Below are 16908 nucleotides of genomic sequence, written 5' to 3' on the forward strand. Positions count from 1 at the left end.
CAACTATTGGCTCGTCCAATTTCCTCAACGCTGCGTATACTTTTGAAAACGCATTCCGTGTCACTTCGTCAGACAATTCCGACTCATCGTAACTTGACAAAAACAAGGGAAGTGTTTCGCCAATGCAATTATCTATAACCAGTTCTCTTCCGAACTCCAGGAAATCGTTTGTTGTTCCCAATGATGTGCCACTTCGTTTTTCCACCAGCTTGCTCATGATTTCTTCGTGTGATTGATAAACTAAGAAAAGAAAAAGCACTGGAGCTCGCAAACAAATCTGCGAACCCCAATCTAGAGGTCGAAAATTTAAAAATCGTTGTCACAACTTGATGACTGGTTTGTCAGCTACTTTAATAATCTGACAGGAGCTTTCTCAGTTCTCGAAAGAGTTCTTGGTCAACAAAATTTAGGCTTTGACCATAAAGCTTCGAAACTCTAGATAAAGGCTTCAAAATAATGTTCAAAATATTTTTTTTGTAATAAGTATTTTTGTAACTGCATATCTATTTTTACTGAGAGTTAATTTTTTAAATATAATTTTTCTGTCATCAGAACTAGTACGCCTTCAAACAAAGCCTGCGTATTCAAATGTGTTCACATGTCTACAAAATTAGCAAAGAGAATAAAAATTGAAGCTAACATGCCTCTATATACGGCTTCACATCACCATCACGTGCAAAAAAGTGTGTCACGAGCTATAATAAAAGAACATATAAACTTATAACAAAAAAACTTAGTGGCAACTTGGTTGTCAAAGCTTTATGTAAAACAGTAACATTTGATATCAAGAAACATACGAAAGTCTACAGCAAGTAAGAACAAGAAATGAGATGATTTATTTATTTGTTATATTTGCATGCTGAGTACTTTGTTACTAAAAACCAAATATATCACAAAAACAAATCTCACGAAAAAATCAAACTTGAATTGCAAATTGATTTCAGAACATTTTCACTGGAAACCTATTTCTTAATAATTTTATGAGAGCGCAGCTGGAAAAAGTTTTATTGCGAGAGAAACTAAACTAATGAAGTGTTGAGAAGAAGGCAGCCATCATTACCTTATTCTACTAAAGTGACATCTTCACAGATATATCGTTAGTACTTTTTACAAGGAAATGACCAAAGTTGATTGCTGGCTTATTTTGAAAACAAAACATACAAAACTATATCTGCAAGAAATCAATAACGTGTCAAGTGAACTTTTTTTATAGCCGCAACACCAATTTTAAAAAAGTTCAAAGCCTGCTAAGTTTCTAAAAGATGTTGCTCACGGCGAATTGCTTAACACGCAACTAGATATACACAATTTTTATCAGAATCGGCTTTGCATTAAACTTCATCAGCAAAATCTTCTTGTGGCTAATGGAACCAGTTCTAAACGAGTGTTTATATAAGAGATATAAGAGTAAGATTAAGCTTGGTATTAGACTAAGAAGTTGCACGAATCTATCCGGCCGAAAATAAATTAGCGTGACGAACATACGGTGTACCTTATCTGAAATTACTCTACGAGAAAAGCTACCTCTGGCTTAAACTCATCTGGTGCTACCAAAAGTCTCGAACAAGTCCTAACTAAGTTGGAATCAGTAAAATTAGAATTAGAAAAAAAACTAAAATTGCAAAAAGTTAGATGGAATAGACAATTTGATAGGCCATAGGATTTGATAAATCTACGCCAATATTTCAAACTAAACGAGAAATACCAGGTATTGAACAAGGAACTAAATCACGACGTGATCATCGATTGAACGACAGACCAAAATACTGATTGATAGTATGATGCAAACCGCAAAGAGTATTTGTCTTCCCAATCCTTTTCAGTAAACTTAGATTTTCATTCCTTGACATGAGAATAATTCTACTTGAAGAAAAAATTTAACTTTTTAAATATTCTTCTTGGTGCTTTATAACTATTTTATATAACAAAAAAACTGCTGATAAAAAGGTACACAAGTCGTTCTTTTCATCAAAACCTGCAGTACATTAATTTTGAACACTTGTAAAATTAAAAGTTTATTGAATAAAATAGAAAAAATTAGCAATAGAAATTTTAAAAGTTAATTTTTTAGAACTTCTTATAATTATTTACAAAAAATTTGTTGCCTATCAAGAACTCATTTTTCTTCATCTTCGCTTCATCACTTAAAACATAACCAAATTTATTCAAAACTATCATCATTTAAACTCATAACTCTTAAACACATCTTCAAATTTAAAATATTTGGTAAACTTAAAATTTTAATCAAAAAACTTACCAAGGCCTATCCTTGCTTTTTATTAATCTTTAAAACAGATCATCAAGGCTTTCCTTGAATATTCAAATTCAACTTTATATTAAAATTTCTTTCACTCAAATTATTTGATCATCATGGCTTCCCTTGGATCAAAAAGAATAGCTTTGTTCTCCCCACCTCATATTTCAGAGTGCCTAGCGACTTCAAACGTCGATTCACTCTCCAATACTTATAAAAACCGAGGACTAATAGAAATTTTAGTAAATTAACCAATATAATTAGGACAAACAGTGAAGAACTTCGATTACTCATCATTCACTTGAGCCTTTCCTCTTAACTGACCTAGGCTAAAACTTTATGATATTAGTAAGTTCTGAGATAGTATCTAACAATCTACTTGTGTTCTGCTTATACCAGAACCTTGTAGATTGATTTACTATTCTCCAACCCTTGATCATAAACCAATCCCCTAAGTAAGATTTCGAAAATTTTCATAAAAAAACTGAGCCACGAGAAAATAAACATCATTCTAACTAATCGGTATACTCTTTCTCCAACCCGTCTTCCTCGACAATCTCTGCCCCAAGTTAAGATAACCACCCAACAATCGTAAGAACTAACAGTTTAAGAAAAAAAATGTAGTACACCCAAACACAAAAGACAAATTAATAAAGTACAATCAACAGTAGAAACCCATCCGGACCCTCCTGGAATCGACATTTCAAAAAATTCAGAATTACAATTAAACCACATTAACTCTGAAATTACAGATGACGAAAATGAAGCGGAAAATACGCTTTTAATAAACATGCTTCACATCAAAAACGAAACGAAACACCAATCAATTCCAATTAGTACCAAAAAATTGTAAGCAATTCTAATCCCGAAGAACCAATCAAAAATCAAAACACAAAAAATTATACTCCACGCATTGTTGAAAAAATTTCCAATATGAACAATATATATCAAAACACCACAAACAGAATATAAACACCAAAAGAAAAAGTTTGGACAATTCTACTCCTTTTAGAAAATACAAAAAAAAATCACCAGACCTTGAAATTGATTTTTTAATGGTTTCAGGAGCAGAATCAAATATCAGAAACAGTCTCACAAGCAATGAAATTTAAACTCTACATTCAAAAATTTCCCTCTTCTAACACCTCAGGTAAATTAGAAAAGCACAAGAGTCAATTCTTACAAACTATGAAAAAAATCATTTACACCTTGCTCCAACCTAAACAATTGAACAAAGTAAGCTTTTACACAAACCTTCAAACAAATGTTCCACATAACAGATATAAAACAAAATATCGTTTGAATACTACTTTTTACAAAATTGATTCCCACTATCAACATCTTGATTAGTAAATTACATGTAAAGGACAAATATACAACAAAAAGTAATACATCTCTAACGGTTTTGCGAAAACTCAATAAACAACCCCCATTTTTCCCAAAATTTTAATCCAACACTTGACACTATTTTCAAGCATTTTAAATACAAGTTTTTATAAGTCAAGTACATCAATATAATGTTTATCTAAAAATAAAAAACTATATATGTTAATGTCTCACCTTGAAATATATAAAAGATGTCTCCTCAGATGTAAAATCTCTACATGTCTATAAAAATTCACAATATATAATCACCTTGCTTTACAACTCTTAGATTATTGCGAAACAAATGCAACAGTTCACCCATCAGATTAAAGAGCAATCAGAGTAAATAAGTTTCTGCTACTACTAGATATTTGCCAATCAACCATTCTTAAAGAAGGATTATCTATTAATAATATTACAAATAGTTCTAAACAAAACACGGATTTTTGTAACAAACCCATATTCCAAATTTCAAAATATACACATGATCAACAAAAACTTCTCTTAAAGTTCAATTTTCAGCGTTCTCAAATTAATCAACAAGGAATTGATCAATTAGCAGAAAAAATTTTAAAGTACACAATGGTATACGCTGCATCTAAATTTAGCTTTGAATAAACACATTCACCATTACATCTTGCTCTTAAACCGGACGCAGTTTTCAAAAAATAACAATCAATTAAAGTACCAATCCACTTACAGGATAAAGTAAACAGATTATTAGACGTTCTCGAGCAATATGAAATCATATCAGCAGTAAATGAAGACAAACAACCAAAGAGAAACTTTTTTTTTAATCACGCCATCATTTTCGTTAAGTGCGAAACACTAAAATTTGTTTTAGACGCAAAATATCTCAATTCCCTAATTAATGAATCTAAATGTAACTGGCCCATAGAACCAATACAAATAAAACTAACAAAAGTAAATGGACAAAACTACACTACTGCTGACGTGAATAGTGCATACAACCAAATACCACTAGAGAAACAATCACGACAACTAAAACAATTCGTTATTGGAAATCAACAAAACGAATTTAACAGACTATTCTATGGGATATCTATAGGACCAGCTACTTTTTCAGCATTAATTTTTCGACGAATCATTCGAAGCAAAAATGTTATCACACAATAAGACGATGTTTTCATACAGTCACAAACAAAGCAAGAAATGTTTATGGTATTAGAATAATATCATCAGATCTTACTAAAGGAAAACATGAAAGCAGCCCCAGACAAATCACATTTTTTTCTCACTCGCGTTAAATTTCTTGGACATATTATTGAAAGAAGTACAATTACTCTCCTAAATTCGCGAATAGACGCTTTCATAAAAATTCATTCCCCATCTAGCAAAAAAAAATCAAAGATTTTCTGGCAATGTTAAATTTTTCAAGAAAATATAATTAAAAATTGCAACTATACTTAAGACCATTTTATAATATGCTCCAACAGCAAAACAAACTTGAATGGACATTGGAACATCAGTAACGCTTTGATGAAATAAAACCCTTCTCACAGAGCAAATCTCAAACACAATTCCCGACACAGATCAACCATTCTATGCTATGTGCGATGCCTCAAACTTCGGAATTGGTGCAGCACTCTTGCAATAACATAAAAGAACAATGCCATATGTGATTGCAAATTCAAAACTTTTTACACAACCGGAACTTAGACTCTCTACACTTATGAAAAAATGTACAGCTAATAAATATACTCTCACAGAAAATGAATTTTTAATTCTTGGATCAAAACAGTTCTATTTACAGATCAGAAATTAAAAATTTTTTCTATTTACACAAAAGTTAAACCCAAAGCATAGAGTTTATAGGTTTCAACTTATTCTAATGAAATTCTCAAAGCTACATGTAATTTGGACAGCTAGAAAAAACTTTTCCCTACGGGACACGCTAGGTCAAAATACACCACCTAAATTAATAACACGGAAACCAAACGTAGAAATACCACAAAACATAAAATTTTGCCTTGCAGTAAGAATCAACCCCGTTACTACACAAATGAATAATCTAGAAGATATCTATTTTATCTCAATCGCCATAATAATCATTATGAAAATGATTTATTAGGAAAAAAGACATTCAAAACAATACCATATTCATCATGGATCAAAAACAATTCACGACAAAAAACATCTAAACCAACAAAAATACATAAGAATATTCTATTTCCTTTAAAAGAAAAGGAAAGCTTGGCAGACAGCGTAAATTTACCAGGACCCCCTGATTTACGTTCGAATTGTACAATTGATAGAATTTCTAATTTGCTAAATTCCAAAGATAATATACCTCTCTCGAAACAAGAAATCCAGATTATCTTTCTTCCAATAACAGAAAAAATGACACTAGACTTAGTACCGAAATATCATAAGCTTGACCCCGTCATCAGACCATTTTAATCCTGGCACAAATATAAAACAAAATAAAAAAACCGATATCACATTCTTAGGAAATAAAACACATGTTCAATGTTTCCGAAAATTCAACAATACAACAATAATTGAAAACAATGATTTATTGAAATATCACACTCCAGAAACAACCTGTCTACCATTAAGTCTCTTAATATCAGCATTCTACATTTCACAATGCTTAATTACAAAAGGACACGAAGAATCAGAAAAACTTATAAAAGTTTCATTAAAATGTTTTTCCATTTGCACCAATTTGGATAAAAAGTCTTATGTTATGATTGCATAGCATGTCAATTTATGTCAATTTAATCAGCTTTTTCCACAGCAAAAAACAATTAGCAGACAAAAAAAAACATTTTAAAGCACAAAAACTATATTTTAATCACAGAATATCATTTGACACAAAAGGCCCTATACACCCTCCTCCAAAGAATTTTCATACCTTATGATGATAATTGATGTATTCACGCACAATGTAGAACTCAACCCTGCACCTCATTGTAATGCCTATTATGCATAAACGACACTTTACGAAAATTGGATATTAAGATTGGGTTACCCAGAAAACCTTGTAGCAAATAATTTTACTGAATTTATAAACATTAAAATCATCACACTATGTCACCTTTATAACAATAAATATAATCCCCGAACATCTCATTCCCCATGGACTAATAGTTTAGTCGAAGATATGAACCGTTCCCTACAAGAATATCTCCGATGTATAATAAATCGAAATATATCGAATGATCAACTGACGTAAAGCTATTCCCATTAGCTTATAAATAAAAAAACAGCAACCCTTGGATTATCACCATATGAAATGGTTTTAAATCAAAAACGACGTAAATTATGTTTACACCTAATTCATCAAAAAAAAGGTTATTGTCAACCTAGAAAAAACTCAAACTGTTAATAATTACAATTTCATACACACAACGAAGATCATTTTCATCATCCACAAGTTTTAAAATTAAACTTTTGAACGCATACAGAATAGATTTGGAAGCGAGATGAAAAAAAAACATAATTGAATCTTTCAAAAAAACGCTAAAAAATTATCACAAAGACAGATTATTCGATTTCAAATGAACTCTCATTCTACACCAGCCTCAAATTTGGAAATAGAGACATATGTTTTAATCCCCAAATTTTATAATACAGAAAGGAATCTATAAAAAAAATGCAACCTATCCAAAAAGGACCATTTCAAATAAGTGAAAAACCTACAGACGTTACTTATAAAGTTATCGAACCCAACAGAACAGAAATAATTCAACATAGAAACAATCTTTTACCATACTATTCAAAAGAATAGTAGCCCTTCGCGAATTAACACAATTGTACTCTTTTAGATGACCAAATGTTTTTGAGAAACCTACCAATAATATTAAACAACAAAGAACGCAAAATCTCGATCAGCTATTAGTTTTATCTAATAACCAAAAATAATCCGTTACAAACACCCAAAAAAACACTAAAAATTCCAAAAACCGAATACCTTCAAAAACAACGGATTAACCGTAAATTAGAAGAAAAAATTAATCAAAGGGGTTTCTAAAATTAGATTTTATTTAATATTTAAGATTGTGGGTTGAAGGTTTTACAATCTTTCCATGATCGATATTTTGGCCTTGTGGTAATTTTTCTTTTGTTTTTAGTATTCAGGTTTTTTTTCTAATTTACGGTTAATCCTTTGTTTTTGAAGGTATTCGGTTTTTTGAATTTTTAGTGTTTTTGTTCGGTGTTTATAATGCATTTTTCTTGGTTATTTGATTAAATTAATAGCTTATCGAGAAGTTTTTTGAATCGCTGATGTTTTTTAAGCTAACCTCTCATTAGATTGTGTTTAGATTTCAAAAACTTAAAAAGTTCAAAATATTCTCCACTCGCCGTCATTTTGATACTAAAAAACTTATCTTAATCTGGGGATTTTAATTTGTTGAATTGTTTTCACGAAAAGATTTACCATTTTTTTCATAATTTTTTTTTCATTTGCTTCACAATCACTAATAAAGTTGAACTACACTGATATTAAAGATTTTTAGGATGAAATGAACAATTTCTTAAATACTGCTCATTTTTACCCAATATTGTTAAAAATCTTAGCTAATTTTCTAAGACTAAAAACACAATAACGCGATTTATTTGAAATTGTACAGTTTTCTCTAAAAACTTTGTCAACTAGATGATACAGTTTGACTTTCTTCTGGGCCATTCTGTTGATTTACTTTCTTTCATCTTCCAGTATAACAATTTCTAAGAATTTTTCCGGAATTACAATTTTTTGGAATTACAAAATTCTGGAATTACAATATTATCTCGTCAATATTTTCTTTGATGGGATTGTTCGACAAACTTTACAAGTGACAACATGTTTTTTGCTATTGTTTCTCATTCTGATCAATTTTCATTAGTTTTATCAAAATGGTTTGCTTAATATTCTATCAATCACAACAACTAGAAAATAAATAGTACAATTTTTTTTCTGTGGAAACCTGCTTGGTTAGTCTTCTTTCATGGATTTTTCCAAAAGAACACTGTTGACCTAAATTTCTCTAGTGGAACTATTTTAAGACAATTTTTGTATAGCAATTTTGTATCAAGTTTTGAAATAGAAATTATCTATAGTGATGAATAGTGATTAAGTGAACTTCTTGTTAAAATAAAAAGATTTTCATTGTCTTCTTTTGAACTTGTTGTAGCCTAGGTAGAAAACTGAAGGTTCTGGTCAGAAAATTATATTTCAAGATGCGAAAAAAAATTAGTAATCATGAAAGTTAAGAAATGTGCAAAAAGACAGTATAATTACATATAAAACAAAATTTGAGTTTTTTCTAGTTCTTCTCTCTTTCTTTTCCATGTGCCACACCATGTTTTTTTTCTCAACAGAGTTTAACCCTTCTGTTGAGCCAAAGAGTTTTTTCTCTTATCTACTATCACAAATTGTTTTAATTTTTCGTCAATCAGTTAAGAAAACTCTGATTGGACTGAAACGAAAGTTTGGGATTTTATGAAAGATCCTTTGGATTTTTGTAAAAAAATATTTATTTCTTCGAAAATAGTCATTTGCAGTAAACGCTCTCTTGCAAGCAAATGAAAACTTTTCCATATCACAGAACGGCAATTTCATCAAATTTTGTTTTTATTTGAATGATACGAAAAACCCCAATTCGCTCTCGATGTTGTCTTAGACATTCCCAATTTTTTTTCTAAATTGTCTCATTCTCTTACTCTCAATTTTTGAGAAGTTATCCTAAGGGTCATTTTTAAATCAGAGGATTATGATAAGTTCGATACCAAGCTCATTAACTCTTTTTTGATTAGCTTTTACTTTTCCGTTTCTTCTAAAAACTTCTAACGAGTTCCGATTCTTCTAAAACTTTATTCACTCTCAATAAAATTGTTGAAAAAATTATGAATTGAACTATAGGAAAAATTCATATGCAAAGAAAACATTCTCCATTCACTGAAAGATTGTGTTTAGATTTCAAAAATTTGAAAAAGTTCAAAACATTGTCCACCATCAATTTTATACTAAAAAACTTATTTTGTTCTGTGGAAATTTGTTTGTTGAGTTGTGTTCATGAAAAAATTTACCGTTTTTTTCGTAATTTTTTTCATTTGCTTCACAATCACTAATAAAAATTGAAATACACTGATATTAAAAAATTTCAGGATGAAATGAACAATTTCTTAAATACTGCTCATTTTTTACCCAATTTTTTCAAAAATCTTAGCTAATTTTGTTAGACTCAAATACACAATAACGCGATTTATTTGAAATTGTACAGTTTTCTCTATAAACTTTGTCAACTAGATGATACAGTTTATCTTTCTTCTGGGCAAATTTGTTCATTTACTTTCTTTCATCATCCAGTAAAATAACAATTTGTAAGAACTTTTCTAGAATTAAAGAAGACTCTGGAACCATTTATCTATTCAATAATTTCTTTGGGATTGTTCGACAAACTTTATCAAGTGAAAAAATGTTTTTTGCTATTGTTTTTTATTCATATCAATTGTCAGTTACTTTAATTAAAATTGTTTGCAAAATAATGTATCAATCACAAAAACTAGATAATAAATATGACATTTGTTTTTGTGTGGAAACTTGATTGGTTAGTTTTCTTTCCTGGATTTTTCCAGTAGAACACTCTCAAACTCAATTTTCCTAGTGGAATTGCTTTGAAATTTTCGACATGCAAAAATTTAGTATTGCGAGTTTTTTTATATTTCGATCAATTTTTACTCATTTTACACAAACTTCAAAAAATTAATAACAGCCCAATGAATTATTACAGAGGCTCTAAAAACTTCATATAGCTGTAGGAAGGTACAACCTAAACTTTCTTAGAAAGAATTCAAAAAAAAACTCAAAATATGAATCTGATTTGATAAAAAATGGACTGTTTTCTGACGGTTATGAAAAGTCGAAAATCTTTGATAGAATATCTTTTTTTCTCAAATGTATACAAGAATACCAAAAATATCACAAAAGTTGTTGAAATGCAAAAATCTTTTTATTTATTGGACAAAATATAATTTTAAAAAAGTTAATAAAACGCAAAAATTTCTTCAATTTTTGAAAAATAAGTACTTTTTCTGAAATATTGAAATAATTTCAATATTTCAATGTTTTAACAAGATGCAACAAACGTATCATGTTTCAAAGAAAATATAAAAATGTTTTTTTTTCTACAAGATGCAAAGAATGTTTAGTTTTTGGCCTTGTGTGCAAATTTTGTTGTTTTTTTAACAAAAGGTGAAAAGCGTTTCAACTTTAATTTTTGTTCATGTGCATTATTTTTCTCGGTAATGTTATATTCTGGCCAATAAAGAAGTTTTCTTAACACTTTTTTTAAAGTTCCACCTTGAACTTCTCAAACTTTCTCAAAGTTAAGTTGAAATTATAAAGCATATTTATTACAAAAGACTAAACAAATATCAAATGGCATTACGAAAAGGAGGAGTAGGTTGAAGTTTTCTTGGTTGCTGTGGTGCTGGAGCCATCATTTTTTCTGAAAACCTTCAACATCGTCAATTGCGATAGGATTCTCCGCAGCTCGATTTTCCTTCCAAGGAAAGAGGAAATCATCTACTGAATGAGCGATAAAATCTGGTGTGGTACCTCGAGATAGTCCAAACCAACCTGGCTGACTATTTCTTCAACCATATACTAGGAACCATCTAGTTCTGGGTGATGGGGACTTGCATCAGATGAGGCTCGTTAGAGGCTCATTCTCACGAACTCAAAAAGATGCTAGACATGGATTGCGATGTCAATTCGTGCCAAAAAAACTCCAGGCACCGTTTTTTTGCGCTTGGATTAGTAATAGAGCAGGCTATAACTCTACCGTTTTACGACAATTTGTTGTTTTTGCTCTGAGAAAACTAATTCGAGTGATAGAAGAAAGAGACAGAGTTTAAAAAATGATTTAGACTCATTGACATCAGTTTACTTAAAAATTAAAGATTTTTATTTAGGTGTTAGGGGTTTGTCTAGCGGTTAGAGGACTTCAATTGATTTATTTAGAATTAGCCAATCTGCGAAGTTTTTCCTTATTTGATCTGTAGTCAATTCCAATCGAAACCCAAAAAAAATTTGATAGAAAGTCGCATCCGGTCAGAAATCAAGTCCCAGTCTAAGAATTAATTCTAATCACAAGTTCATATATGTTTAAATTATAAGCCGCCGATTCCAATCACAGAACCTTTTTAAGGACTCAATTTGTCCAAATACGTTACAAAAAAAATTACACAAAAGTATTGGAAAATTGAATGACCACACTTTGTTTGCTGTAAAATTAAGAAATTTCGCAAGCCTATTTAATAAACAATTATACAAGTGGCTTTTCTGCAAGGTTTCTCAAAATTATTTTCCAAATTTTATTCGAAAATGAACATTGCATATAATCATTACTGGTTTTTGATAAAACATGTCACGTTGTTTTTTTCTATGTAGATTTGGGCGGAAAGCTTGAAGTTGATGAAGTTTTTAAAGAAAATCGCTGGAACTGTGAAAGCGAACCTAATCATGCAATTTTTGCAGTTTTGAAAACTTCTTATGAAATGGAAGAAAATAGAACTTGACAAGTGCTGGGAAATTTTGACAAATTTGCGTATCGGCTAATCATTAAAAAAAGTTTTCGAAATATTATTTACGCTTGTTTGATTATTTCTAAAAAAAAATATAAGAATTTTTCCATTGCCGAGTGTAATTTAGGCGTAAGTTTGAATCTTTGCTACTCAAAATTCGGCTCGAAAGTTAACTCAATGGTTGAGTTATGTTCCCAAAGGAAGCTTTAGTTAGTTTAAGAATACTATTATGAAAAATTTAACAGTCTAAAACTTTTTGAAAGTAGTAAGATTCCACATCCTTTCCACCGAAAAGGAAATCCCATAGGAGTAAGAAGCACGTGAATTCTACCCCAAAGTCAACAAAGTGTGTATCATGTGAGAAATTTTTTCCCAACTCATCTTCACTTTTACAACTGTGCACGAAAGACCACGGACTGAAAGCGAGGAAAACAAGTAATTCTGATGCAGATTTGAATAAATCAAGAAAAACGAGGAGGAAAGGGAACATCTACGAATTGAGTTGATGCACGTCATCTCTTCTTGACAGGCAACGAGATAGAAAATGGTCGCCGAAAGTTATTAATTTGTTCATTTTTGGAAATTGGATCCCAATATAGGTAACGAAAAAATGGATCACGTTTTTGGAAAAATTGATTGCGAAGCAAAAGAAAAAGCGTTATGTTATCTAGAAAGTAGCGTCTGTCATGAATATTTACTTTTAAAAAAAAAAACAAATTTAACTTTCACGTAATCATTAGAGCAATGGTTGTTACGCAGATGGTTGTTGATCAGAAGCAACTGTTCAAGAATTCGGTGTATACAGGATCAATTATTAAGTTATTGAGTGGGAAACAGTGTGTTAATATCCTGAATTCAGTTTTTTTCCTGCTGAATTCCTAAATTACAACAGTCAAGATTTAGAAAAATTGAATCGCAAAAACCTTTCTAATGAGAAAAAACATGGGTCAGTATAAAAAGTTATTGATTTATTGATTTGAGTTTTTATACATATCTAGAAACTGTCTATTATCGGTAAAACAAAATCTCATACGAATCCAATGTCCTGTGCGTTACGATACCATTTTGCCAGTCGTTGAGCCAACTTAAGTTTCCTGAGACCCCATAAAATTATAAAAAATAAATCTCTAATTTCAGCCAATCCAACGGCCACTTTTGATCATTTTTCCGGCTCACTTTTAAAACGTACGTTGAAATTTTTCTTAATTTTGTCGTGGAATTTTTTTCTGCTTTTTTTCTCAATTTTGTCGTGGAATTTGGAATCTGCTTTTATTGTACTGAAAAACGACATCAGTCTCCCATGCTTGCTTTTTTCCAATAAAAGCAGTCACGAAATTGTCAGTTTTTTTACGAATATAGCCGGAAATCATTTCCAACTATTTCTTGCTTGGGAAGTTTGCTTGGTAGACAATTATTGATTTCAAATTTAAATATTTTTGCGTTTCCAAGTTTAACTCAATTCCGGGTATCCTATGTTTGCCTAGACCGATGCCTCGAAAAGCAATTTTAGTTAACTATTTTGCATTTATCGTATCTGGTCGAAGTCAGCTTTCGAAAATTGAGCTTTTCTCCAAACATAAATTCATAACTTTTACTGGCCTTGGCCATATAGTGTTTCTGTTGTATTTTACTGAATTTCAATATGTATTCAATATACAAACAAATTTTAGGGGTCGCTATCTTTTAGAATCTTGCAAAAATCTAGATAGTCGACCTCCCTCTTTAAAAAGCCTAGCCAGATAATCTTCATCTTACAAGATTTTGCAATAGAATCTCAATTGCGAGAGTCTAGGAAGATCTTGCAGAATAACCCTCCTTGATCGATTAGATACTTGAATCTAGCGTTCAATTCCGCCTCTCCTGTATGTTTTTTTTCTGAAGTTTTGAAGTTCTCAATTTTTATGCTTCGATAAATTATACCGAACTGCAGAGTTGATATCTTGTTTATTTCTTTCATTACGAGGGCAAACTGTGCACTGGATAGGTTCAAAATTTTGTGTCTGTATGTTCCTGCGTTTCAGAGACAGTTCCTTAAACATGTTAAAAATATGTCGGAACGATCAAAGAGAATGGAAGAACAAAAGAAGAACAAAGGGAGCGTCTTTTTTGCGGAATCCGCTTACGATTCATAAAATACACTGTGTGGCCTCGTAATGTTCTTCAGACTAATAATGTTGATATTTCATTTTTTAAAACTAAATAAATAGTTCTACTTTGACTAGTTCTCACTCAAAGTCAAAAGCAGTTTTTTGGTTCAATATATCCGAGTGTGCTTTTGTTTAGATGACAGAAGTGAGAAAGGCCGCTGACTATTTCGTGCATGGAAAAAAACTGTTTGTCGATTTTGTGGAAAAAGAACAAGGTGTATTTCCCACAATGTTTCCGCGGGTTCCCTGTCAGCAATACATTGACAGAGCGCCAGAGCAAGGTTTTCCTGCAGCGGAAACTCAAATTAATGACAAATTTCAGCAGGATAACTATGAGTCAGAGGTGATGGTCTTTAGAGCTCTTGAACGACTGAAAGGTCAAAATTTGTTAGTTTTACATAGCGTAAAGTACACTCATTTTCAATACAGGATGTGGGAAATTGACCATAACCCCAAGAAATGCACCATATGTCAACGCACTCCCAAATGCGACGAAGGTGAAAATGATTTCATTGTAATTGGACCTAACTACATTGTGCTTATTGAAGTCAAAAATCCCAACGAAGATCTGACATATCAGAAGGAGTTACTACACAAAGCAGAGGTTCAACTGAAAAAATCAGTGTCAATAATTGAAGGCATGCTAAGAAAAAGTGACGATTCTTTGATTTCGGAAAATGTTTCTTTTCATGTTCTTCGTTTTGTTGCATTTCCTTGCTGCGATTCTAGCACTCATGAAAAGGGGGACATTCCTATTTTATGCGCACCTGAATTGGAAGACATCGAAAAATGGTGGGAGTCAAATATCATAGAGCAAACAAAAAAAGCTGAAACAAACTACAAAGGCAACTTCAATGAAGTGAAGCACGCGCTTCTGACTTTATGGGCGACAGAGCATACGATCATTAAAAAATCGCGAATGCAGATCTCAAAAGTCATTAAGGACACTGACGAAAAGCTTCGCGAAGGCCATATTACGTTTTTTAGAAATTACGGCAGTAATCCAAACATTGATAAAACAGCTGGAATTGAAACCGCCGAAATTAATGGAATCAATATTTTTAAAGTTCTTAATATTGAGTTCATAACGAAAGCACAACGTGGCATTTTTGAATTAAAAGTTCCAAAACTCGTCATAACAGGTTGCGTTGGATCTGGCAAAAGTTTACTTCTGATGGCTAGATTATTGCATAGAAAACTAACGCAAGTAAATTCAAAAATGGCTCTTCTGGTTTTCAACCAATTAAAATTAGTCGAATACGTGCAAATCTTCAAGGACGCGAAGATAGAAGTAACTGACGTAAGTGAAATGGGTTTCAATCCAGAAAAATTGCAGACCAGCGTGGTCATAATTCACTGCAGCACTATTGAAGGAGTTTCACAGATTACTGATCTGATTAAGAAGTTACCTGAAGATTTTATTGTATACATTGATGATGCTCATGCTTCAAGCACTAATTTCTCAACTCTTAATTGGGAGTCGTTAGCAGTTGACCTAAATCAAAGTCATTTGACCCGCGAAGGAGCTCCAAACTGGAACCTCGACAATTTGGAGGTCGGAAAGTTGACAGATAACTACCGTAGTACTCATGAAATAGTGTCTTATCTCGAGGAGCTCTCAGTATTTATCAACAATAAAGATGAAACTCAAAAAAACTTGATAAACTCCCCACTCGGACTCATCCATCATCCTAGCATTGGCCATTTGATTCACGGACCGCTGCTTTCAATTGATGTCTGGCGAATCCAGGATTCGAGAGAAATTCCGCAACTACTGAAGTCTCTCGTCGGGAAGTTTTACGTAGTAACCTCACGTTTCGGCGAAGAAGGCGTTACATGCAAATGCATTATTCTAGCTCCACCAGGCGATCCCGATGGAATCTTGAAGTCTTTCGGTAGAAATGAGTTCAACAGTCATTTTTGTGTTGTAGTCGATCCTAACGAACAAAACATTTACTCCACAGAGTTTGCAGCATGTCTAATACTTCTCCAATTCTCCAACCTGAACACCAGAACTTTGAGGTTGCTGTTCAATGTTCTCTCGAGGGCCAGAGTGTTTTGTCACATCAAGATTATAGTAAAAGAATTTGAAGGAAATGATATTCAAATTGACGAACTCAAAACACTCCTAAGCATTTTTAAAGGTGCAAAAGTGAGCGATCAAAAGTACATCAAACAATAACGGATTTTCAGATCAACTTTATGTTGCTAACGTCATCTCACTCAGAACTCGTGACTCTTTAATTGTTCAGGATGCTCACCCCAACCCTTTAATTGTTATCTACTTTCAGATAACCCGCAATAAATGTATTCAATGAAAACAGTTAAATTTAATGACTTATCTTGTCAAGGAAACCAAAATTGCTGCATAAACTCATTTACTTATTGGGTCAACGAAACCAAAATTGTTGCATAAAATCATTTACTTATCTTGCAAACGAAATCAAAATTGATGCATAAGTTTATTTACTTATCTTGTCAACGAAACTAAATTTGACAAATAAACTTATTGATTAACGGCGAAACCAATATTGATGCATAAACGTATTTACTTATTTTGACAGCGAAATCAAAATTGATCAAAAACAATTTCAATTCTTTCTTGTG

The 16908-nt window shown here is 31.7% G+C and overlaps 1 protein-coding gene across 1 annotated transcript; it reads left to right on the forward strand.

Annotated features, from left to right (window-relative positions):
• The first annotated feature begins 792 nt into the window (after positions 1-792).
• On the forward strand, positions 793-16648 carry LOC134840180 (uncharacterized). Its single transcript, XM_063855894.1, has 2 exons — positions 793-1096; positions 14438-16648. Exon 2 carries the CDS (start codon positions 14438-14440, stop codon positions 16481-16483), a length of 2046 nt encoding a protein of 681 aa, XP_063711964.1. The 5' UTR covers positions 793-1096; the 3' UTR covers positions 16484-16648.
• The last annotated feature ends 260 nt before the right edge of the window (positions 16649-16908 follow it).

The sequence above is a fragment of the Symsagittifera roscoffensis genome, chromosome 2 (genome assembly GCF_963678635.1).
Source record: "Symsagittifera roscoffensis chromosome 2, txSymRosc1.1, whole genome shotgun sequence".
In the NCBI taxonomy this organism is placed as follows: Eukaryota; Metazoa; Xenacoelomorpha; order Acoela; family Convolutidae; genus Symsagittifera; species Symsagittifera roscoffensis.

Excerpts from the sequence above, each read along its gene's own strand:
- LOC134840180 (XM_063855894.1), top strand. The coding sequence starts at position 14,438 with ATGACAGAAGTGAGAAAGGCCGCTGACTATTTCGTGCATGGAAAAAAA.